General features: G+C 44.6%; 1 protein-coding gene across 1 annotated transcript in view; it reads right to left on the reverse strand.

The window, feature by feature from the left end:
* Window positions 1-26807, reverse strand: part of LOC115477495 (putative ATP-dependent RNA helicase DDX11-like protein 8) — a 348371-nt gene that overhangs the window by 89689 nt on the left and 231875 nt on the right. Inside the window, 2 exon segments of the mRNA XM_030214406.1 lie at window positions 6167-6287; window positions 20977-21015. Of these exon segments, the coding sequence (XP_030070266.1) occupies window positions 6167-6287; window positions 20977-21015 (160 nt within the window).

A 26807-nucleotide genomic window follows, 5' to 3' on the forward strand; every position in this document is an offset into this window, starting at 1 on the left:
TAGTGAACGGTTTGGTGATGCAGAGAAGAAGGGGTCGGAGGTGATGCTGCAGGTGTGCAGCGTTTGGCACTGTCATGTCTGTGGTGCAAATCCCACATACACATGGCAGTGCTGAACCTCATAAATCCAGGTGCTTGTGTGGTTGGCGTCTGCATTTTCACCATTTGGATTTGCAAAATAGGTGCTCCTCTTAGAAATGTCACTGCAGGGATGCCCATGCATTTATTTTAGAAGAGGATCTCCTAAGGCAGATCTTTTTCTGATTAAAGAGATCCATGTCAGGATGTCCATAGTCAGGCTTGTGCAGCCTTTCTAAAATGCCGCTCCATTTTTCTAGGCTACAGTGGCTGGAACTCCTTCTCCCAGGACCAATAAGTTGATCCTGCTGTTAATGTTTTGCACACTACAGCACTTCAGTATTTATTTTTTTGTAAAAGATCCACAATGTATTACCCTCCCTATCTACTACATCCAACATCACCACTTTTGGACCCATTTTCGACCATCTCTAAGATACCTTTGATAAGGTAGGTGAAAAAGCGATTGCTCATATCCTATGATCATTGATTCCATTGAAAGAACCCAGTTCTTTCCAATGGCTGAAGAACTTGGGCACTTTGGTATTCCTCTTCGTTGTCATCAAGTCCAGAAGCGGAGAGCCCCATTGATCCACTATCAGCTGAAAACCCTGGTTGGATTGTTTCCATTTTTATGGGTCCAAGGAGTGCCTGCTGAGAAAGTCCATCTCCACATTAAAGGACCCAGCGATGTGAGCTGCCGACAAGCTGAGATTTTTTTTCTCCACTCAACTTATGAGGGAGGCTGCCTCTACCACCATCGGACGGCTGCGAGTCCCGCCTTGCTTGTTGATATAAGCCACCACCGTTGCACTGTCAGAAGAAACTCGGACCATGGCACCCCCCAGAAAAGAAACAAATTTGTGGAAGGCATTCTGCACTGCCCTGAGCTTTAAACAATTTATCAACCAGATACTCCTGCTCCAACCAGGTGTGTCCTGTGCTAAATAGAATTTAGAATGAGCTCCCCAACCTGATTTACTGGCATCAGTGGTCACCACCTCCCACTGTGTTATCAGAAAGGGAGTTCCAACAGTCAGACTCCTAGGCGACAACCACCACCAAGCACCAGCGTCCACAGAAGTTGAAGGACATACTTCTGTGACACCGGAGACCAGTGGGTGAGAAGAGACTCCTATAATAGCCACATATGAGCCCTTGCACATGGCAACATTTCCATTGACACAAGAACCTGGACATAGTCCCAGAACCTGGGCCTGCCTTGACTGAGGAGAAGACAAATCTGTTGAACCAGCTTCAATCTCCTGTGATCTGTGAGGAAGATCCACTCCAGCACCTGCAATGGGGTTAATCTGCTCTTTTCGAAAATGATCACCCAACCCAACAACTGCAGAGATGGACAACTTTGTCCATCACCATCACTCTGTCCAAATAGGACGCATGAATGAGCCAGCTGTCTCAATACAGGTGAACTCTGATTCCCTGGATCCAAAAGAAGGCAACTGCCACCATCATAATCTTGGTAAATATTCTTGGTGCCGTGGGCGAGACCCAAGGGCAAAGCCCTGAACTGGAAATGACAGCCCAGCCCTGTAAAACACAAAAACTTCTGATGCAGCAGCCATATGGGTATATGCAAGTATGCCTCCTTAGAGGGTGATGAGAAATTCTCCCGCTTAAACTGAGGCTATGACTGTTCTTAGTGTTTCCATGCAAAAGCAGGACACTCAAAGGCAGTGGTTTAGACCTTTGAGATCTAAGACTGGATAAAAGGTGCCTTCCTTCTTTGCGACAATGAAGTAGACAGAGTATCTGCCTTGTCCCTTTTCGGTCTTGGGAACTGGAACAATGTCCCAGAGTGCCAGCAAGGAATCTACAGTGGCCTGAACCTCAAATGACTTGGTTCCCTTTCAACAAGGAGACTTCAAGAAGAGAGGAGCGACAAGGCGGGAGAACTCCAACTTGTAACCTTCAGTAAGAATATCCAGAACCCACTGGTCTGACATGATTTTGGCCCACACCTCCTGAAACTGAAGGCATCCTCCCACCTAAAGAAGACAACAGTGGGCCAGAGTTGCATCACTGCAAAGCTCGGAAGGCATTGGGTGCTCTAGCTGACTGAGAGGACTGCCTGTCCACATGAAAGGAAGATTGGCGTGCCTGAAAGCGAGACTTCTGACATATTGCCGACAACCAGGTTGTTACCATCTGCATCTCAAAATCAAGCTCAAGAGCCCCCTGAAGATGGACAGCCAGATGCTTTCGGCTTATTGTCTGGTAACCACTGTAGCTTAGTTTCCCCCAGTTCTTTCACCAAGTTAATGAGATTTTCTTTAAACAGCCACTTGCCCTGGAAGGGCATTTTAACTAGATGTGACTGATGGTGCATCCGCTTCTCAAAGTCGCAACCAGAGTTGCTGAAGTGCTATGATAGCCAAAGATGTACTGTGGGCCGTAACCCTTAACATGTCAAACAGCATCTGCCAAGTAGACCAACCCCAATTCCAGTTGGGAATCATGGCACCCTTCTTGTGCTGCAGACTGATGATGCCACTTCATGAATGCTCTAGCCATGAACGAGCAGCACACTGTCATGAAGGCCCAAAGAGGCCACTTCAAAGACTTATTTCAGTGAGCCTTCTAGCTTCCCATCCTGTAGCTCATTTAGGGCAATGTCCCCTTCAAACTGCAAGATAGTCTTCTTAGTCATTGCCATAACAAGGGTCTCCACCCTGGGAAACTGCAATTTCTCTCTCTCCTCTGGAACCAATGAGTAGAGGTGAGCCATGGTTCTCCCCACTGTCAGCCCAGTGTCCAGTGAAACCCATTCTGCTATAATCAGGTCTTGAATGTCTGGATGCATTGGGAAGGTTGTAGAAGTACCTCTAAAGCCCACTCACGATCGACGAAGATGGACCTCCTGACACCGAAACAGAAGGTCTTCAATGGCAAGCACCAATGCCTCAGAAATAAAAGTACTGAGCAACTCTTTATGAAACAACCTCAGTATTTTCAGGCCATCCCTCATCTCAAGAAGAAGCACTCCTTCCTCTAATGATGGCTCCTCTGAACAGACCGAGGCCACATCAGATAAGGAGGGAGAAGCACAGACAGACCTCCAGGAGTGGACAGATGAAGCTATGAGATCTCTTAGGAGCTGGAGGAGCAGTGAAGTGAAGCACCTTGCAGCAACTCTGATTGTCCTTGCTTAAGTAAATAGGCCTGGTGTAAGAGCAATATAAACTCAGGAGAAAACAAAGATCCCAATGCAGCTGAATGCTCTGTCAGGCCCTGAGGTTGTAAAATGGTGGCTGTGCTCTGTGTGTGATCAGAGGTTGTTCCTCACTGCCTGCTGGCTCCAACAAATGGCGCCCGTTCTGACATTCTCCTGCATCAAACTGTGCAATGGCCCTGCCAGAAAGCCCGAAGTTCCCAGTATATTTGGATGCTGCAGCAAATCCAAAGACGTGATATCACCGACTATTTCCCCCATGTCCTGCGGGATTCCCAGCCTGCACGCACTGCAATGCTTCCACACCAGCCAGTGGGTCTCACAGCATGAATATTGCTTAACTGCCTGTGCGGGAGTTGCAATTCACCCCGGCTGGCACAAGGAAAGCACAACACAGTCCCAAGCAGTGAGTCAGGATCCATCCCCTACACCATGTAGAACTTGCAGCCTTCCAAACAGTTTTGAGTCAAACTTTAATTACCACTACAGGCTGCTGCCCCCAAGCTCACAGTTTCCACAATTCTTACCCCAGATGAGAAAGAATCAGAACTGATACTCTGTCCCACAGTCTCTGGTAAACTTCTTTCTTTTTTTTAAAGATTGTTGTGCTAGAAAAGGAGAGCTCCACAGGAAACAGGGGAGAGATGAAGGGAGGGAAGAAGTAAATTTGCAGGGCACCAGAAATAGGGATCTGAAGACCTCTGTAGAACTCTAAATAAATATTTTCCACACCTCCAGATATGACTCTGCAGACTCAAGCCATCTGCAAAGTTCAACTGGAGACCAATTGGCTAACTGAACCAGGAGCTAATCATTCAGAACCAAAGGCTGAAAAGTGTGTCCATCCACCTGCTGGAGATAGAAAATACTGAGCAGCTGGACTGGATACCAAGAGAGAGATGTCTCAGCTCAGTTTTCAGTTCTCTATCTCCACCAGCTGGTTGATGGACACAACATTCCCACAGGCTCTGGAATAGTGGGAAGCTACGTAATGGAAATTCAGTTTTTCTTTCCAATTATTCACTCATCAGATGTCATTTTTAGGTTGCAAAACATCATTCAGGTTGTGATCTACTGGCTGTCTAATAAGCTTGCTATTAACATCGCTAAGACTGAACTTATGGTAGTTGGCAGCTTGCCAACTCTGACATTCCTGCTATGATATGCTTGTGTTGGGTAGGCATTAATGTCTTTTCTCAGACTTGTAGTCTTGGTGTCATCCTCGATTCTGCATTGTCTTTTAAATCCCATATTCACTCTGTTAAAGATGCTTTTTAAAACTGAAGACACTTCACAAACTTAAATCCATCTTTCTGCAGGATGATTTTAAGAAAAATATCTTTATTAGGTACAAGTATATTCAGCAAGTCAAGTATTACAGAAATGTATGTCATATATCGAACAACAATAAACTAAACAATGTAGAACAGACTTAAATTTGTTGAGTTGTTAAGTCTCTACCCACCCAACTCACTTCCACCAAACAAAATATAAGCCTTCCCTCTTGGGAGACTACTCAAGATCCTGTCTTGGTTTCTCAAAAGAACGTGCAATACTCATATTTCCAAATCATTTAACATTGAGGAAAACACATGTACTGATAAGGTACTCAAATAAGCACCCCAGAGGCCCAAAATCTTTTTTGGAATGTACACTTGTCCTATCCACAGAAGTCTTTCCATGTGCAACACGCAAGATGATTTTTAAATGAGTTCTACAAGCAAAGATTTTGTCTAAATTAGATCATGATGCTTTTTAGTCCTGTAATGTCTTCATATTCTGCCATGATTATGTACTTTTCTATTCTGTGCAGAATATAAATGTGTTAATAAAGGGAACATTATTCAGCCAGCAGCGGTCAGTGTTTCTTTAAATGCCGACCACCGCTGGCTAAATTAGACCCAGCTAGCTATTCAGTGCCAGTCCGTACCTGGGCACCAGCACTGAATACCCAAGTCTTAGCCAGCGCCTGGAAGCTATCTGGGTACAGCTAATATTCACTGTCATACTCACATAGCTAATGAAGCAAATTAAGACTCATTTATGTGGTTCAATATGCCCAGTTAGAATCAGCACTGAGTACTGTCAGTGCCTGCAAAACTCTCAGCTCTACCCTCAGAATAAGCCGGCATCAATCAGAGTGCAGCGGTTGTCAGAGTAGATATTCAGCGGCACTGTTCAGTTAAGTGTTGCTGAATATCCACCCCTGGACTGGCCAGCACAATTTAACTGGGCAGGGGGCCTCTTTTCCTATTAAATCATTTTGAATATCGACCCTGAAGAGACTACCATGTACAATGAAACTCATAACTCTTTGCCCTCCTCCCATAATCTATCTTGCTGAGGTCTAATGAGTGTCAGAGGTCAGCAAGAAGTGCTAAGTCTGGCACAGTTCTATTATTTTGAAAATAAACTTAAGTGTTGCTTTCCATGGTTTTGCTGTACTGTATTACACTTCTGGACTGAAGAAAGTTACTATAAAAAGTGGAGATTTGTGTTCAGATCCCAGTAGGGATGCAAGTTACATGCTACTGATTTGACCTAGCCTAGTAGTGCAGAAGGCATGCAGTAAAACCAAGCTTCTGGCAGGGTTAATGGATGTAGGAGACTGTAATGCATTTTTTTTCCAGGAACTGGTGAATCTATAGATCATTGTCCAATAAAAGATGCTGAAATAAACAATGGATGTACTTACCTCAATACTGCTTACATTTCTTAAAAGTAAAATCAAAGTGTCACATAAAATAGAAATGAGCCACTGGACCTTCTTTCCTTTCCTCAGTAACAAGAATTAATGCATATCTTTTATCTCATTTACCAAAACTTAATAGAGGCAACAAACTCAATAGGCCACAGGCTGCTTATCTATAGTTCAACACGTCATACTCAAACTCACTTTCTTCACCAGTCTTCTGATGCAGACCTTGCAAAAAGCGATGAAATCCCGCAGTCTTCTGATTTTCCTTGTTGGTCTGTACAATAGCAGTTTCTCCGTATTTTTCCAAAAAGCCAAACAGCTTTCAAACCAAAAAACATAACAGAAATGTTTCTCTTTTTTGATGGGTGGCTCAGTCCATATTTTCTAAAATGTCTGGATAGCTATCTGTAGTTCACTTTGTACATTGGGGGGGTGGGGGGGAAATTTTACAAAGCTTTTTTCATATGTTTTACATGTGAAAAATTACTTATATACTGACATTTGAATGTGCAATTTTATAAGTATGTGCTCAAAGATTACTTGTATTTACATGCATGCCAAGTGTAGGCCTTCCTGGGGGCATAATTTGAGTAGGGCTGGATTGGAACTACAAGATACATTTTATTTTATAAAATACACGAGTACACACAAACATTTACACCTTCTTTGGAGCAAGCGTAAATTTGTGGGATTTTTGCACTACTAAGGCTGATTCTGGGTGCAAATTTTAAGAAGGCACACAAGCGTCAAACAGGCACTTTTTATGAACTTTGACAGAGATGTCCTGTTATAAAAATGCTTCCAGTGGAGGCAGCTTGCATACTATCCATAATGAAACAGCCTGTATTTATTTTTTTACTTTTTCTTTAAAAATTGTTGCAGGTATAAACTACCTACAGTCATACTCACCTACTTTCTGTACAGATAAAATTTAGCTTGAAATGCAAATGTGCAATTTGAAAAGAATCTTGATCTAAACCAATATGGAGGCCTGCTCTTCTTCAGCATGTTAAAAAATGATACAAGATTGAGTTGGGGTACAAGAAAAGATGTTGCTCTGAAACTGTTAGATTTATCAGCAATAACTGACAAAAGTTGCAAATGAGGTCAGAAAGGTTCTTGAATATTATCAGATAGGGTAGGAGTGGGTAAACAAGTCCTGCTATAGTATGTGCAGCCAGCATCACTGTAAGTGGGGGAGGTGGGGGTTAGGGATACTCCTTGGGAGGACCTTAGTGATCTTGGAGGTATGTGGAGGGAGTTCCTGTTCTTCAAGTACTCTGGGTCATTTCCTTTAAGGGCCTTCAAGGTCAGAGTTAAATTTGGCCATGTATTGTACTAGTAGCCAGTGAAGGTTTCGCAGAAATGGTGTAATGTGGTCACATCGCTTACAACCTTATACTAGCCTTGGTGCAGCATTCTGAATCAATTGGAGCTGGAGCAGACCCTTTGCAGTCAGACCACTGTAGAGTGCATTACAATAATCTAGTCTTGATGTTATAATGGCATAACATGGCACAACTGAGACAAGGCTTGCCTTCTCAATGTAAGAAGAAGTGCAGCATAGTTGTCGCAAGTGATAGAAGCTGCTCTTGAAGGTGTATGTGAATTAAATTCAAAATACTAATTCTAACCCATAAAAGGGGTAATTCTATAAATGAGTGCCTCCTTTTAGGCATGGGGAGCCAGGCATCCAAATTTTGTTACAGAATACTGCCCTAAGTCGGCATCAGTGTCTCTAATATTTACATGCCCAGAGTTACACCAGCCATAGACCTGGAGTAACTGTGGGCATATGAACTTCTAGCATGTCTGTAGCTTTAATTTAATTTATCTTTTTATGTCTAGACTATGTTCTGTAATTTGATACCATTGTTTTATGATTCAGTTTTGATTTGTTCATATGCTCTTTTGTATATTATCTGTTTCTATTAGATTTTTGATGATTTTTATGTGACTGGTTCTGTTTTTTCATATTTTTGAATATTCTTATATTTACAGTGCTTAGAAGGTTTACTTTCACCTTGTGCATATTCTTAAGCATTCTAATTGGTCTATTGCTTCCCAGGAGGCACTGTTCTCTAAATGCTGTTCAAGTAGATACTAGTGTGTGCACTGCTGAACTTCTAAAGGAGATAGCCTGTGCCTAGTTATGGTTCAAGCTGGCAAGGTTTTGTTTTGTTTTTTTCTTACTGCTTTGAAAAGATTTTTTGTGATTTTGACTTTTGTTGTTAAGCTACATACCTATAGGGAAAAGTTTTTAGTAAATAGGATGCTCAGCTTCACAATTTCATTTTTAGAAACTGTTATCAATGGTTAATGTGTGCATTGTTGCTAACCATTGGATATATGCTGCCCATGAGGCACTGCTCTCTAAGGGCCTCTTTTACTAAATCATGCCAGTGATGTCCAGATCATAAAATGCAACGCAGCCCATTCAATTTGAATGGGCTGACTCGCATTTTCCACACGGGAATCGCTACCACAGTTTAGTAAAAGAGGCCCTAAATGCTGCACCTGTGAAGGAAACAGCCTGTGCATAGTTGTGCTTCAAGCTGGTAGGTTTATTTATTGCTTTTAAGAGATTTTTTTGTGATTATGACTCTTGCTGTTAAGCTACATACTTACTGGAAAAAGGTTTGTAGAAAGATGTTCAGTTTCTCAATATAATTTTTAGGAACTGTGTGAGCAGTGGTAGAGCAGAAACCAGTATGTGCACTGCTGCAGCTGTGAAGGAAACAGCCTGTGCTTAGAAGTGCTACAAGCTGGTAAGTTAAAAGGAGTTTAAAATAATATATATATATATGGTTCGTGATTATGACATTTGTTATTACAGTTACACACCTATCTGGAATAAGATACTCAGCTTTACAATATATCTTCCAGAAACTGAGAGAGCAGTGGTTAATGAGCGCATTGTCACAGCTGTGAAGAAAACAGTTTTTTAGTAGGTATATTTTTTTAATGTTAAATATTTTTCATGTCCTTTAGCTCAATAGTGTTTAATGATGCACTTTTATAGTCTTACAATTTGTAAACTTACACGGCTTTGATCCTATGTTTTATAAACCTGTTGGTTTTAAATTGATCGTTTTGGCTTATGTTTTAATTCCTTAGAGTAGTAATTATTGCTGTCTACTAGCATTATTTTCAAGGAAAGTTTTAAATTATGAAGGTGCTAAGCAACTCTTTTAAAATCAGTAAGGTTTAAATGTAAAATATGAGTAATTCTGTTATCTATTGATTTATTACTCAATTTGTTTTGATATGAGAGGTTGTAAAACCTTTGGTTAAAGCCTTGACAATGATTTTTCTGTTGGTCTTTTATAGTTGTGCTATTTGGTTTTCTTCTTTTTTTAAATAATTTAATGCACATGTCGCATGCACTATGCACTCTAGCAGTACTTTAAAATCTATTTTAGACTCATAGAGAGCACACCACTCAGAATGCTTGAATTATTTATGTTGTTATTTAATTATTTATTTAATCAGTTTGGGGGGGGGGGGTTATGTTTTACACAGCACCTGTCTATTCATTTGATATTTAGTTTTTATGTTTTGAATTGATTGCATGAAACTCTTTGTAGCTGGTATGTTTTACATATACATTGTGCACATCAGTTATTAAATGGATCCCATACATTTTATGTGATATGCGTTATACACTATTTTATCCTTGTATGTTTTACATTTCTTTTTTGTTTGGCAATTTTTAGTATTGTAACCCCTGATGAGTCCATGCATGGGCAAAAAGTGGACCATGTTGGGTATTTTTAAATAAAGGCATCATTTTATATATTGGATTTGGATCTGCTCTCTAAACTTATGGCTTCTTTTAAAAAAGTCGCACTAGCATCGGCAAATGATAGGAAGCCCATAGGAACTACATGGGCTTTCTCTCATTCGCCACACCGAGAATCGGTAGGGCAGCTTTGAAAAAGAAGCCCATAGTAAGGGTGCATGCAACAAATTATTCTGTAAATTATGCAGTGGGGGACATGCCCAATCTTGCCCATTCTCCTCCCACATGTTAGCTCCCTTGCAGTTATGTGTTATAGCGCTTACATGCACCCTAACAGAATAATGCTTAAGGCACTTACTTGCTACTTTTACCTGCATATATGCAGATGCACAGCTCTAGAATTGTCCTTCTCACATTCACTCATATAATTTTGTGATTCTATGTGTTCTGGCAAGGAGTTTGCATCAAGATCAAATCAGTTAACTATTCCTTTTCTTTATATTGCCAGATTGGATTCTAGTAGGCATGCTGCCTTTTATTAGGGAATGCCCTTCCTTTGCACCTTTGGACTCAGATTAGTTTTAAGAAATTTAAGACTGATTTTAAAACAGTTTTTTTATGGCTTTCCCTGAGGTTTGAAGAAGAGGAGGAATTCTTAAATTTTTTGTCTCATATCTAATCTTATTATTGTAAACCACTTTGATCACATATCAACAGGAATGGTATAGCAAGACTTTAAACATATGCACACATGTACTCTCGTGTTCTTCACTTACGCACACACACAGATACACTCTCACTCTTCAAAAACACCCGTTCATGCTGACATGCAAACACACATATGCATTCACTGAATTTTCAGACACAAACATGCAACATACATGTTACTTTTCTGACAGAAACACTTCCAATGCAAACAAAACTCAGGTGCGAGATGAATATAAGCAAAAAATAATAAGTAAATAATATCCACTTCAACAATATATATCAATGTATGTATAAGAAAAGGACCATCAGACATGGAGCAATATCACCTAGTACAGAGGCAAAATGAAATCCTGCTCATTTTGATGTCATTTATCAGCCCCAAATCTTCACTGAAAATTAAAATGCAAAAACAGAGGGGTCCACATGATATGCTGAGAGGAGCGGACGGGCGCTCATTCCTCTCTGGGGTTCCCGCACCCCGATCATCGTTTTTAGAAGCCGCTTCAGAAGTCTTCATGCTGAAACCCCAAGGCAGTGGATGGACAGATTTCTGGTGACACCTGCGAGCAAAATGCCTGCAAAATACCAAAAGCCCGAGCGTGAAAAGCTCCGCACCTGTGAAGACAAGATGGTACAGGCTGAGCACTCCGAGGCCTTGGCATTCTCAGCAACGCAGCTACAATAAATCACAGAAGCCTAGGTCGTGCTCTAGAACCACGCTTGAACAAGCTCTCTGACCAGCTCATTAAAGTAGAATCGATGTTGGTGGACACGAACAAAAGAACCACGGAGCTGGAGGAAAGAGATTCGGCGGCAGAAGACGTGAAGACAGAGACTACAAAAAAAATGGAGCAACTGGAGAAATAAGTTTAAACCTTGGAAGCTCAAATAGACGATTTAGAGAATCGGTCATGGAGAAGTAATTTGAGCGTGATTGGCCTACCTGAATCCCTACCGGACCGGAACCTTCTAGAGCTGTTGGAGCGGTGGCTCCGCACAGAATTTGCGTTGTCGGAGAGTATGGGCCCTCTCTGCCTGGAAAGAGCACACCGGGTGGGCCGTATGCGTGAAGGAGGGAACAAGCCTTGGGCGGTGTTGGTGAAAGTGCACAACTATATACACAAACAAGAGATCCTACGAGGCTTTCAGCAAAAACGAGATATTCTCAAATATAATAGAGCTTCAGTACAGATTTATCAAGATTACTCGGTGGCGTTGCAGGAGAAAAGACGCCGTTTCTCTCCCCTTTGCTCGGAACTACGCAAGCTCAAAGCCCGCTTTATGTTTCTTTACCCAGCATTGTTAAAGATATTCCATCAGGAAGGCATTTGATTCACCTAAGGCAGCACAGCAATGTTTAAATGACTTTCGGGAGACTGCGACCCTCACTACTTGAGCATCTGGGCAGGATCTGGACTGATAAGTATAGTAACTAAATGTACAGATTACTGTTGGCAGGCTGTTATACCAGATTGGGGTGCGGGACGCCATAACATCAGAGTGAATCTCCTATTTTCATCACATGCATGTGGTGGGAATTGTTTTGGGAATAGATGGGGATGGGAGGGAGGGGGGTGGTGGGACAGGTAAGGGAGATTGGGAGTTATGGGGAAAGTGGGGTGCTGCATGGGAGCGGAGGGACTACGGCTAGATTTCGTAGATTGGAATGTGGCTGCGTACATGGTGTGTGTGTGGGGGATGCGGGGACACCACTGGGTGAGGCTGGGCGCCTGGTGATGTATGCTGAATGAGGACTTTGTAAATTTTCAAGACTTGTGACCCCTAGATGACGGCCACCCAGAAAACGAGACACGTTAGATATATATCTTGGAATGTGGGGGCATTACTTCCCCAGTAAAGAGAGCTAAAATCCTGGGGGCCCTAAAACGCCATAAAGCGGACATAGTGTGTCTACAGGAGACCAGGTTGTTGAGGGCAGAGCATTCCAAACTGCAACACCAGTAGGTGGGGCAGGTTTTCTGCTCCCCCTCTGTGGGGAGGCAAGGTGTAGCCATATTACTACATAAATCCCTACAGTGCACAGCTAAACAACTGTTTCAAGATGACAAGGGCCGATACATCGGGATAATGTTGAATTTACATGGCAGGGAACGGGTGCTGTTTGGGGTATAAGGCCCAGTCCTTCGGGAACCATCTTTTTGCAGTTTCCTCCTAAAAGAATGCCTTAAATACACAACCAACCCACTGATAGTTGCGGGGGACATGAAAATGGTATTAGACCCAGAGCTAGATCGCTCTAGGGTACCACATGCTCGAATGGGGCGGGGTGAAGGTGAATTACAAGGGTTGTGCAGGGCTTTAGGCCTGCTAGATCCATGGAGGCTTTTACACCCCAAGGAGTGCAATTGCACGCACACCTCTTGGGCATACCAGTCCCTTTCTTGTCTGGATTACTTATTTGTGAGTAGCGGCCTGTTTCCCCAGGTAGTGTCAGCGGTGATTGGCCTGGAGGAGATCTCTGACCATGCCCTGATATGGGTGAAGGTGGAGGTGGCCCCAGCTGCGCAACAAAACTCGGGGTGGCGTTTTCCCTCGTATTTGTATCACTCCAGAGACTTCCTAGCCTACATACGACAATGGGATGAATATGTTCGGCATAATCAAGAGCATATGACTGACCCCGTATTGTTTTGGCCTACGGGTAAAGCCATACTAAGGGGCCATATCATCGCATATGTTAGTGCCCGCAAAAAACAATTAGCGCATGATATAGTAACATTGGAGCGGAAACTAAGGGCAGCAAAACGGTTCTACGTGGCCTGCCCCTCTGACACCACTTTTGACACTCTACAGGCCACTAGGGTAGCCTTGAACTCCCACATTCACGAACACACCTCACAGTTGCTATTACGAGCACAGCGGAAATTCTTTAAATTTGGGAATAAAATGGGCGCACTGCTCACTAAGGTGGTCAGGTAGTGTGGGGGGGGGGGGGGGGCGGCACATACCAGCTATAAAGACCTCTTCGGGGCGGGTCACATCCAATTTGAAAGAGATGGCAGAGACTTTTGTAACCCATTTTCAGGAATTGTATGCTAGTCCTGAGACGACGGGGGTGGCACCGTCCGACATCGAAGCATACTTAGAGAGGTCAGGGTTGGCCAGATTTCCAAGAGACTTTGTGAATGCTCTCAATGCACCGCTCGCTGCTAAGGAAGAGCAAAAAGTGATTAAAGGCTTAAAATCAAACTTGGCTCCATGCCCATATGGTTTCACAGGAGAGTTTTATAAGATGATGCAGACTCAGATACTGGGCCCTCTTGTAGACTATCTTCAAGAGGTGATTGAAACACAGGGATTTCCGAGACATGAAAACACGGCATTAATCTGCCTCCTGCCTAAGCCAGACCATCCCAGGGATGTGCCCGGGAATTATCGCCCAATCTCACTTATAAATGTAGACGTCAAAATACTATCTAAGATATTGACTAACAGATTGGCAGAGGGGCTGCCAGAGTACATTCACCCGGACCAAGTTGGCTTTGTTAAAGGGCGTCAGTCTGTACGTAATATTCGCAAGTTATTGATGGCCCTCTCCCTCTGTCAATGGAAAGAGATTCCTCTGGTGGTGACTAGCTTGGATGCTGAGCGAGCATTTGATAGAGTACACTGGCAATTCTTGTTTGACACCCTCACTTATTTAGGGGTCTCGGGCTGGTACTTTAGGGCAGTGTCGGCACTGTACACAGACCCAAGAGCAGCTCTGCCAGTTAATGGGCACCGCACTGACTCGTTTCCCATCCTTCGTGGTAAGAGACAGGGGTGCCCTCTTTCCCCCCTATTGTTCCTTCTCACGCTTGAACCGCTTCTCGGAACCCTAAGTAACTCCGCAGCACTGGAGGGGGTCACAATACAACATAAAGAGATCAAAGTTATGGCCTATGCAGATGACTTATTGTTAACTCTCACGAACCCCAAACCTCCATCCCTCATTTAATCCGATTGATCTCTGACTATGGCACTCTTTCAGGGTTCAAATTGAACTTTACTAAGTCTGTGGCCCTTCCTTCTTCTCCCACATACAATGCTCGTGGCACGGGGACTTCCCATTTTCCTGGGTGGACGGCTGGATCAAATATCTGGGTGTTATTATTCCAAACAATTTGCCCACGTTATATGCCTGCAACATTCATCCCTTGGTGAGCTCCCTTTAGAAGACCCTCAACCTGTGGCGAGCCTACCCAGTCTCATTGCTGGGGAGCATAGCACTCTTCAATATGATCTGGGCCCCGAAGTGGTTGTACGTTTTTCAGATGTTACCCCTGTTCTTGTGGGTTAGGGATAAAAAAGCACTGAACAAAATGTTGCAGGTATATCTGTGGAAGGGGAAGAGGGCCCGGCTACCCATATCAATTTTGCAGAAGCCCAAATCACATGGGGGATAGGCCTGTTAAATTTAAGACACCTAACAGTAGCTTGCACAATGAGGCATATTAATGACTGGTATAGGAATGTAAATGACTTTTCTTTATCTGGACTGGAGCTTAACCTTTTTTGCAGATCCCATTTTAGCTGGCAGATACACACAATACTGAAGCGCTCCCCAACACAGCTATGTTATAACCTGTCTATTCAAGCAGCACGAGCATTCTGGAGGCAGCGGCGACTCCTTTTTTGGAAATCAGACACAACCCAGACTTTCCTGCAGGAACTGATTCATTGGTGTTTGCTCATTGGGAGACTCTGGGGATTCAGTACCTGTTCCAGCTGCTTACGGAAGATGGGAAACTGCAACCCTTTGAGGTGCTGAGCACTCGTTATCAACTGCTCCCCACAGACTCTTTTGCCCATTTTCAACCATTGCATTATGTGAACAGCTTGTGCGAAGATGTTCAGGAGACACTGAGCAAAGCATTCACATTGAACTCTCAGAACTTGGTGCCTTTGGCCTTTCATCACAAGTATCTGCAAGAGTCTTCATCAGAGTTGGATTATGCATGGCTGGCTAGGAATTGGAACTTAGACTTGTCAACACAACTGACCAGCCAGCACATCCAAACCTGCTTGTACCAGATATAAAGAACCACCTGCAATGCCCAACTGTGGGAATTACAGTACAAATTTCTTTTGAGGCTCTACATCTCGCTGCGACAAGCACACAAGGCAGGATTTGCGAACTCGGAAGAGTGCCCACGGTGCCTGGGTACCCCAACCTCACTGGGCCATATGCTCTGGATATGTCCCAGAATACAGGGCTTTTGGGCAAAAGTGTTGCGGAAGTCTGAGGCACTGTGGGGATGCACCCTCCATAAGGGCTCCCAGATTACGTTTGAAGACTATCAATTACCGACACCCACGCTCCCGGGCCTCAGACGTTTTCTGGAGACTAATGCTGATGGCAAAAAAGACTATTTTGCAACAGTGGAGGGAGCCCTCGACCCCTACTTTTTCGTTTTGGTGGACACAAATGACTTCTTTGCTGGTTATGGAGGCTCAGAATTTTTCAGAGGCCTCCTTGTCCTCAGGCAAACGTTTTCGCCACTGTTGGGAGCGCTTTGGTTCTACGCTGCAGCCTGCTGCTAGAAATCGGATATTCCATTGAAGGACGGTCAGGCATCCATGCAGCACAGGGGTGGGGGGAGGGAGGGAAGGGGTGGGTTTAAGGGAGAAAATGTTTGTAGTCACTCTTGGAATCTCTCAGTATGGATGGGGGGGGGGGGGTCAGAAGGTATCTGTGACCTGAAAATATGTGTAATTGTTCTCTTGCTGTCATGTTACAATAAAAATTATTTCAAACAAATAAAATGCAAAAACAGTGTCAAAGCAATATCAAAATCAAACATGGAAAACAATTTTTAAAAATGCTTCAAATTCCTTTGCTTATAGATTTTTTTTATAAACATCCGCACCTTCATTCGTCCATGCCTTCATCCAACTATTTATGTTTCATTCAGCAATATATGAAAAAATAACGTATACATTGCTTATTTGTTCTATTTACATTTGTTTAAAACTTTTCAGACAGACATACACACATTCTCTCTTCTGGTGCTGTGCTCATTCAGTCATGCTCATGTGCTCATTCAGTCATTGTCCTTTCCCAAACAGCTTTGCCCACCATGATGTAAATTTATTTAGCACCTTACATTCTCCCCACTCTTCTTACATTCCTACTCCTTCTCAACAACCCTCCTTCCTGCCCAGGATACTCATAGGCCGAAAATCAGTAGCAAACGCAGGCGCTAGAGCTTGTTAACTAGCCCCTGCATTTGCTACCGCCCCATGATCAAAGCCCCCAAGCGCGTGAAACAACGCGCTCATGAGCTCTGAATGCAACTAATATGCAAATGCATGCAAAACAGGGCTCTTAGTTCAAGTAGCATGCAAATGCATGCTAAATGTATTCCTCCCCAATGATCAGCTTGCAGCGTGCCAAACATTGGCGCACTGTCCGCAGCAAACCCTACAAGAGCTTGGAGCTGGCATTAGGGTTTGCAGACCATTGGAGAGGAATAATGAGTCCTGTCCAGCATGCATTTGAATGCTAGCTGGCCCCCCATTCCTTCCAATGTAGCAGCCCCGACCCCTCTCCCCAGTGACACGGGGACTGGAGGTCCGGTGGACCTCTGGTCCCCCAACCCTCCCCCGATACAGGTTCAGGGGGTCTCCAGCCCTCCATAACATCCCCTCAGATGTCCCTGGTGGGCCATAGGTCAATCCCCCCCACCTGGTGGTCTAGCGGCCCTTCGTTGGAAGGAGGTGGCCTCCCTTCTCTTCCATCGGCACCGCCTCGAAAATGGCAGCGCCCAGCTCTGCCCAGTGCATCCTGGGATGCGCTGGGCGGGGCTCCACACCACATAAGGGAGTTTTTCTGGGCAGGGCGCCGCCATTTTCGAGGCGGCTCCGAAGAAAGAGGAGGCCATCTCCCTTCTCCAATGAAGGTAGGGGGTGGGGAAGGGCTGCTAGACCATCAGAGGGGTATTGACCCGCAGCCCACTGGGCCACCAGGGACATTTGAGGGGATGCTAGGGGTGGGTTGGGGGGGGCTGCAGACCCACCGGATCTCCAGCCCTCCCGGACTTGTGTTGGGGGGGGGGGTCAGGGTGACCTGAGGTCCACCAGACCTCTGACCCCTGTTTTGCTTGGGTTCTGGTAGTCCCATGGACCTCCAGCCCCTGTGTTTGACAGGTCTGGGCTTTTGACAGCCCAGACTTGTCAAACAAATGCAGGATGCGCTCAGGCACAATCCTCCCACACTTCTACCCTATGATCAGAGAGATTAGCATGCTTAAATTTGATGCTATTCTCTCTGATCATAGGGGTGGTAAAGCCCCGCGCTGTTCCAGCGCTATTTTTAGAGCACTGTTTGGAACAGCATGGGGCTTTCGATCATCTGCCCATCAATGGTTTCACAGGCTCTCTTCAAGCAGAACTCATGAGCCGATGCTGAGAATTCTGGTGCTACAGCGAACAGCACAGAAAAATAGCTCCCCAATGCTCAATATTAATTGTATGCAAATATGCACACTGCAAGACCAAAAGTAAAGGGGAGGAATGTGCCTGGCACATGCGCACAAGAGTTTCATGGTAAGTGCAGCTCTTGTGCACATGGAGCAGGCAAACCCACAAGTATACATTGGCGCCATTCCTCTGTGCCTTTCAAATTTGTTTTTCCACTGAAGGCTTATATTTAAGCACAGAAAACAGGCACCAAGGTGCGTTTTCATTTTTGGCTTTGCTTGGACTCGCTCAGGTTTCTCACTCCCAGCACTTGAAGGCTTCCAAGGGTTTCCTTCTGCTTCCAAATTCAATCAAGACCAGCAAATTTTAAGGAGAAAAATCATTGGAAATTCTCTCTTCAAACATCCCACCAGCTCCGAGTTGGCATTAGGTTTCCAGCAGTAGAGCAACTTTGTTTTGTGCACTGTGAGCTACATAAGTACATAAGAAAATAAATTTTGCCATACTGGGACAGACCGAAGGTCCATCAAGCCCAGCATCCTGTTCCCAATAGTGGCCAATCTAGGTCACAAGTACCCAGCAAGATCCCAAAAAAGCACAATATACCCCATATGCTGCTTATCCTAGAAATAAGCAGTGGATTTTCTCCAGGTCCACTCCAACAATGGTCCATGGACTTTTCCCTTAGGAAGCCATCCAAACCCCTTTCAAACCCTGCCAAGCCAACTGCTTTCACTACATTCTCTGGCAACAAATTCCAGAGCCAAATTACACGACGAGTGAAGAAAAACCTTCTCTGATTCATTCCAAATCCACTACCCAGCAGCCCCACTGCATGCCCCCTAGTCCTAGCATCCCTGGAAAGAGTAAACAAGCGACTCACGTCCACCTGTTCCACTCCACTCACCACTCTATAGACCTCCATCATATTTCCCCTCAGTTATCTCCTCTCCAAGCTAAGAGCACTGGGGAGGGAATGGGAAATAACCTCATTAACATCTGTTTGACTATTTATAAATACTATTTGAGCTAATCTTTTGTGTGCACGTTGTTTCTCACGCTACAGCCCTCTAAACGTTCTGTGCAGATTAACGCCGGTGCTAATCGGCTCTAGTGCCGACATTAGGTTCGGAACATCGGCCCATCAGTATACCCCACAGCACTTGCAGTACAGCCCCTCCGTCCTTTCACTAGAACAGCCTTCTCATTCGATGAACCGTACCAGTCTCTGTAATGGAAAGGGGGAGGATTGGAAAGCTGTTACGAGGGCTAATCTCTGAAAAATATCCTAACACTTTAGCTATCATTTTAGCTTTAAGACAAATCTGTAAAATCCTGAAAACAAAAACAAACAGTTGCCATTCCTAGCCTCTTGAGTACTCAGCATAAGTAATAGGGCATCTCTAATCTTTCCTATGCCTTAATCCAGCCCTGTGTGCATGCGTGCGTGTGTGTGAATGCTTGCATGTTTCAGTTCTTGTGTATATGTGTATGTTTCTGTGTGTAGGAACCAAGTAGTAGTAGAGGAAGACGCAAATGACGACCGACCACGGAGAAGAACTTCCAAGTTCTTTAATAAAAGCACCAGAATTATGGACCTGAAATGGTCCATGTTTCAGTGGACGCAGCTGTCTGCTTCAAGGGTCACAATCAAACTCTGGCAGTCAAATGAAACAAAGTGTACCCGGTGCAGGTGTGCAGCACAGCTTACTGGTTCTGACTGCTTGCTGTCTGGTATATCGATGATAGGACGCAATGTAGCCAAAGTGGGCTCACTGTGAAAAACAAACGTGGTTTTTGGCCCCCCGCAACTTTAACTCAAACCACTGGGAATACATGGTTTTCGTTGTTACCTTTTGCATATGATGGCACAAGAAAGACTCAAACCAGCTCAAAATTGGCTCACCCACTCCAAAACTCTCATTGGGTCATAAATATTTCATGATCTACAGAGTCAAAGGCTGAAGCAATATTAAACATCACCATACAAGGCCGATTGACCTTCTTCCAACACCCAATGCAACTTGTGCAAGACAGAAACTAAAACCCTTCCTGAACCCATTCAGACAACATAGCACCTATTTTTATGTGATATACATGTAGGTATTCTATGTCTGATCTTCAAGGCCCTTAAAGGAAATGGCACTGAGTACCTGAAGAACAGGATGAACCTCTACACACCTCCAAGGACACTAAGGTCCTCCCCAAGGGGTATCCTAACCACACCCTCTCCAAAAGACATTACACTGCAAGCGAGCCTTCTCCGGAGTAGTCCCCACGATCTGGAAAGCACTCCCTGAAAGGCTCCGCTTAACATAAAAGTATACCTACTTCAGGAAGCAGGTAAAAGTTGGCTCTTCAACCAGGCCTTTAATGGAAAAAGTAACTAACTTGTTAGTCTAACTCACATACACAAGGAGTGACATGGGCTGCAAATACTGCAGCAGGACACGTTTATCCACTTCTACCCTAGCTGAGGTAACATTTTATCATCTCCCTGACCTCATGTGCAACTTTATTTAAATTAAGTCACCTTATTTTCTGACTCTTTTTACTCTCTTATCTATGTTCCATCTTTGCTTAAACCCTTCAATGTCAATTAAAATGTTCTATTACAAATTGTGTTGACATTGTAAGTAGTGTACTATGCAATACTTTGTATTGTCTATCACTTACGTTTGATTTATTCTTACTATACACCACCTTGAGTGAATTCTTTCAAAAAGTACATAAATCCTAATAAATAATAAATAAAATAAATGAAAGGGGGAATAGGGACAATAACTATGCTTAAATGCATATTTGATAAAATACATAGATATTCACCAGTTCTTACTGGCACATACATGCAAAGTTACCCTTGCCTTGTAGCAGGTGTAACTTTGTGCAGGAGCTCTCAGGGAGGCTCTTTACACAGGAACAAGCTGCCTTTATTAAATAAACACAACATATGTACCTGTGTGCCTTTCTTGCTTAGAAACTCAGTTACAAAACTGTCAGAATGGATTCACTAATTTTGTGGATAACTCAAGTTGCCCACAAAATTACCCTCACACCAATGCCCACTATTGGACAACATGAACATAACTGCAACTGTTCCACTGAAAATACCCAAGGAAAGCTGGCACTGCATTACCTTTCTGCTGATCATGCTTTTTGCACAATATCGCTGAATCTGAAATAGGAAGAGAGATAAACATTCAGAATATCGATCCAATCAAGCTCCTATACCATCTCCTACCTCAATTCACTGGCAGATATGAGCAGCATATGTATTTCTGGATATCTTACTTTCCAATCGCTTAGTAATGTTAGGTAAAATGGAGGTAGTGGTGGTGTGGTGATCACAGCAATAGTATTAGAATTTAAGAAGGCATAGGATAAGCACAGAGGATTAAGTTTAAAAAGAGAGACCATTAAAAAAAAGAGTGGGTTGATATGCAAAGCAATTTAACCAGCCAGAAATGGCTCCTGGCTGGTTAAAAATCGATTGTTCAGGGCTAACTAATCATTTTCAGCAGCACTTAACAAGTTAACCGGCAATTTTGGGGGTGTTCTGGGGCGGAGTCAGTCAGTTAAGTACCGAAATTCAGCACTTAAGCACCCCAGGAACCCGCATAAAAGCCAGTCTTATCATTATGCAATGCTCCATAGCCAGTGAAGCACGGACTATCGCACTTAACCAGCTATGTTTTAGCCGGCTGCGCAAACCCAGAACTTTAATGCTGAAGCCCGGACATTGCCCCAGAGTTGAATTTCCAGACATAACGATGGTGGTCAGCAAAACACTGAGTGCCGCGAATGAATACCAACCACCAGGAAATTTAGCTAGAAAATAAAGACTATTTTCTTTTTTTTTTTTTTTAATTTGCATTTAAAACAATACAATTCAAAGACAAACACATTGAAGGACCAGCAATAATAACAAAAGGAAACCAAACACGGTTTGGAAAAAAAGAAAAGGCACACACTACAGTCCACAAAGAGAAAGAGGACCAAGAATTAATATCCAAGAGAAGCTAGAACAATTAAAGAAAATGAGCAAAAAGTAATAAGAGTAATTAACCTACTGCTAATACATTAACAGGGACCAAATAACTAAGGAGTAGTTGGAATTGTTCTGGAGGCACCTTTTCCCTCAAGAAAAAACTGCAATTGCATAGGTTCATAAAAAATATATCATTACCCTGAGAAGAAACAAAGCATTTACAATGAAAATGTAAGTGAAAGGAAGCTCCTTATTCGATAAAGGATTGACAAAAAGTCAAAAAAGCTTCTTATGTCTAAGTTGTGTCCATCTGGAAAAACAAACACCCTCTCTCACAAAAAAATAAACATTGCTCAATCTATAATACAGTCTCAATATAGAATCTACCAGACATTTCTGAAGTTTCCAAGAGCCCAGAGACATCTAACATAAGAGCATAAGAATGGCCATACTGGGTCAGACCAATGGTCTATCTAGCCCAGTATTCTCCTTCCAACAGTGGCCAATCCAGATCACAAGTACCTGGCAGAAACCCAATTTGTAGCAACATTCCATGCTACCAATCCTGGGGGCAAGCAGTGGCTTCCCCCATTTCTATCTCAATAGCAGTCTATGGACTTTTCCTCCAGGAGCTTGTCCAAACCTTTTTTTTAAACCCTCTATCATCTTCCAGCTTCTCCCCATCTGCTTTAGGTAAAGTTAAATGATATATTTTTTGTACAGGAGGCATATTTGTTTCTGAGAATTTCAAAACTGATGACAGGAACTTGGATGATCAGACAGCCTGAAATTGTTGGTAGCAGTAAGATAGCACATAAGGACGCGATTCACATCCAACAATCGCAGGGAAACATATTCTGCAGAACAGACCTCCCTGGAAAAAGAAGGAAGAAAAACAGTCTGATCAACACGAAAAGGAGATACAATCTCTGGCAAACAGGACAGAACTGTCTATATAGAAACTCCCGAGTCAGAAAAGCAGAGAAAGGGATCCCTGCAAGAGAGAGCTTGAAACTCTGAAACTCTCCATGCCAACAAAATAGCAACTAGAAATACTGCCTTTAAAGTAAGATCCTTGACAGATACCAAACAAAGGGGTTCAAAGGGGAACCACTGAAGAGCCTTAAGAATCACTTTAACACTCCATGGAGGACAAATACTGTGAAGAGGGGGACGCAGATGAATGACTCCCTTGAGGAATCGCACTATATCAGGTTGAGCAGCCAATGAGGCATTCTGTATCTTGTCTTTATGACACGCCAATGCTGCCACCTGAACCTTGCCAAGCCTTTTTTGAATCCCTCCTGAAGGAAGGATAAAATTAGAGACAAGGAAGCACGAAATGGAGAAACCCCATCCTGTGCAGACCAGTCCTCAAACATTCTCCACACTAGCATAAGAAGAAGAAATGGACCACTTTCAGGTTTGCAGCGAGGTAGTAATAACATCATCCAGAAAACCCTTCTTCCTAAATAGTACCCTCTCAAGAGCCAGGCCGTAAGACCAAACCGGGAAGGATCCTCCATAAGTACTGTACCTTGGTGCAACATGCCTGTCTGTGGAAGAAGCGTCAACCGAGGAGCAATTTGAAGATGGATGAGGTCCGCATACCAAGAACAACCTTTCCCGGGATGACTTGCAATCCTGAGCAACATCCTTCTCACAAAAGGCCATGGAGGAAATACGTAAAGGAAGCCATCCGATGGCCAAGGTTGTACCAGTGCACCCATTCCTAGGGAGTCTTTCTCACTGAAGCAGCTGTAGAACCTATGTACTTGCACATTGAGTCTGGATGCCATGAGATCCAGAACCGAAAGGCCCCACTGTGTGGAAATGAGGTGAAATGCAATTTTTGACAGTTGCCATTCCCCCGGGTCCAGAGACACTCTGCTGAGGAAATCTGTTTGCAAGTTCAGTGAACCCACCATGCAAAACGCTGAAATCAGAATGTTCAATTCCACCCACTGAAAAAGAAGACACTCCTCCTGGGCTACAGATACACTCTTTGTTTCTCCTTGTCTGTTGATGTAAGACATGGCTGTGACTTTGTCCGAAAGCACACCGGCCTCTCACGAAGAAGAGGCGCAAAGACTAGTACAGCATTCCAGACAGCTTGAAGTTCCAACCTGTTGATGGACTAGGAAGCCTCCACTCTCGACCAGTGGCCCTGTGCAGAGTGGTTCCCCATCCGAAGAGGCTGGCACTAGAGGTGAGAACACACCAACTGGGAGTCTATAAGAGCAACCCCGCCTGATTGTGCGCAGGAAGAAGCCACCAAGTCAGACTCCGTCTGGCTTGAGGCGTTCACAGCACCAGTTGGTTGTAAGTCCCCAAAACTGGAGACAGTAGCTCAACAGGGACGATTGTAGGGGCTGCATGTGGAACTTCGCCTTAGAACCGAGAACCTGAGTATAATCCCACGACTGCAGACAGGAAACTGAGAGAAGCCTGGGAATTTGCTGTTTGAGCTAGAGTTGACAATGCTGAGGCAGGAAAACCTTCCCCACCTGGGTACTGATGTACACTCCCAACCCAGTGCAGAAAGAACTGTGTGTACTGTGAAGGCTCTCTTGATAAGAAGGTGCCCGAATTAGCCAATTGTCCAGGTAAGGATGTACTTGGATCCCTTGCCGGCGAGGTGCAGTGAGACGAGGCCAAAAGGTATGGCCTTGAATTGAAAATGATCTCCAGGATCGCAAACCAGAGAAATTTCCTATGAGGAGGCCAAATTGGGATATGAAAATAAGCCTCCTTGAGGTCCAATGAAGTGAGAAACTCACCTGGCTAGACCGAGGCTATGACAGAACAAAGAGTCTCCATGCGGAAGTGCAGCACTCTGAGAAACTCATTCACCCTTCTGAAATCCAGAACTGGGTGAAGAGAGTTTTTTTTCGCTGGGACAACAAATGGGCTGAATGGCCCCCAGTTGCCTTAAAGAGGTTAAGGTACTGCCAGACTTTTTGCAGAGCTGCTGCAAGGGGACAGCATGAAAAAATCTGAAAGTGGCTTTGAAAACTCTAGCTTGTAGCCATGGAGAATATTGATGATCTACTGGTCTGCAGTAATGGTGGTCCACTCCTTGTGGAAGTGGGATAGACGCCCACCTATGTCTACATACGAGTAAACCTCGACCCCATCACTGTGAGGGCTAAGAGGGCAAGGTTCTTGAGGAAGCAAAACGGGCTTCTTACCTCCTCAAAAGAAAGACCGAGTCTGAGGAAAGCAAGGTTTTTGAGCGGAAGCACTAGCATTCCCTGGTCTATCCATCCATGCTTCTCGAAAATGAGACTTAGCCGCCTGGAGATGAGGCTTAGGCTTGTCCTCAGATAGCCGCTGAACCTTGGAATCTCCCAGGTCCTTTAACAATCTTCTCCAAATCTGCACCAAAGAGTAGTTCCCACCAAAAGGGCAACTTCGCCAGATGAGATTTAGATGCTACATCAGCTGCCCAATGCCTCAACCATAGCCAGCATTGCGCTGAAACAGCCAAGGCCATACCCATAGCCAGTGCTTTTTTTGTGCCGGTACGCACCAGTACGGCACACCGGCACCTTCCCCCCCCCCCCCCCCCCCGGCGAGTCCTGCACCCTTCCCCTCACTCCCCTACTTGCTACGTCGGACTCGGCAGCATGAACGGTGCAGGCAGCAATTGAGAGAGGCTGGCAGCGATGGAGCTTCCCTCTGCGAGTCCCGCCTACATTGTTTCAACTTCCTATTTCCGCATAGGCGGGACTCGCAGAGGGAAGCTCCGACACTGCCAGCCTCTCTCAATCGCTGCCTGCACCGTTCACGCTGCTGAGTCCGATGCTGGCAGGCAGTGGACGAGGAGGATGGGCTGGGTGAAGAAGAATCGCTGGACATGGGAGAGGGGAGGGCAGGGGAGAGAGGAGAATTGCTGGACTTCATAAGAGGGGAGGGCAGGAAAGAGAATTGCTGGACATCGATGGGATGGGAGGGAAGAGATAATTGCTGGACATCGATGGGAGGGGATGGCAGGGAAGAGAGAATTGCTGGACATGGAGGGGAGAGAGGAGAATTGCTGGACATGGATGGGATGGGATGGAAAGGAAGGGCAGGGAAGAGAGAATGTCTGGACATTGATGGGATGGGAGGGGAGGGAAGAGAGAATTGCTGGACATCGATGGGAGGAGACGGCAGGGATGAAAGAATTGCTGGACATGGATGGGATGGAAATGGAGGGCAGGGAAGAGAGAATTGCTGGACATGGATGGAAGGGAAGGGCAGGGAAGAGAGAATTGCTGGACATGGATGGGAGGTGAGGGCAGGGGATAGAGGAGAATCGCTGGACATGGATGGCAGGGGAGGACAGGGGGCAGAGAAGAATCGCTGGACATGGATGACAGGGGAGGACAGGGGGCAGAGAAGAATCGCTGGGCATGGATGGCAGGGGAGGACAGGGGGCAGAGGAGAATCGCTGGGAATGAATGGCAGGGGAGGACAGGGGCCAGAGAAGAATCACTGGACATGGATGGCAGGGGAGGACAGGGGAAGGAGGAGACATACTGGACATGGATGGAGGGGAGGGAAGAGAGGAAGGAGATGCACATGGATGGGAGGGAAGAGAGGAGAATTGCTGGACATGGATGGATGGAGGGGTTGGCGGGGAGAGAGGAGAAATGCTGGACTTGGATGGAGGAGAGGGGAGAGAGAATTATTGCTTTACTAGTAAAAAAATGCCCGTTTCTGACACAAATGAAACGGGCGCTAGCAAGGCTTTCCTCGGAGTGTGTATGTTTGAGAGAGTGTATGTGAGAGTGACTGTGAGAGAGAGAGAGAGTGAATGTGCGAGTGTGTGTGTGTGTGACAGAGAGAGAGTGAGTCTGGGTGCAAGTGTGTGTGTGAGAATGAGAGTGTGTGCATGTGCGTATGTGAGAGACAGTGAGTGTGAGAGTGTGTTTCACACAGATACAGTGTGTGTGAGACACAAACTCTGTGAGACCGAGTGTATGAGACCAAGA

Source organism: Microcaecilia unicolor, chromosome 9 (assembly GCF_901765095.1).
Source record: "Microcaecilia unicolor chromosome 9, aMicUni1.1, whole genome shotgun sequence".
Taxonomy (NCBI): Eukaryota; Metazoa; Chordata; class Amphibia; order Gymnophiona; family Siphonopidae; genus Microcaecilia; species Microcaecilia unicolor.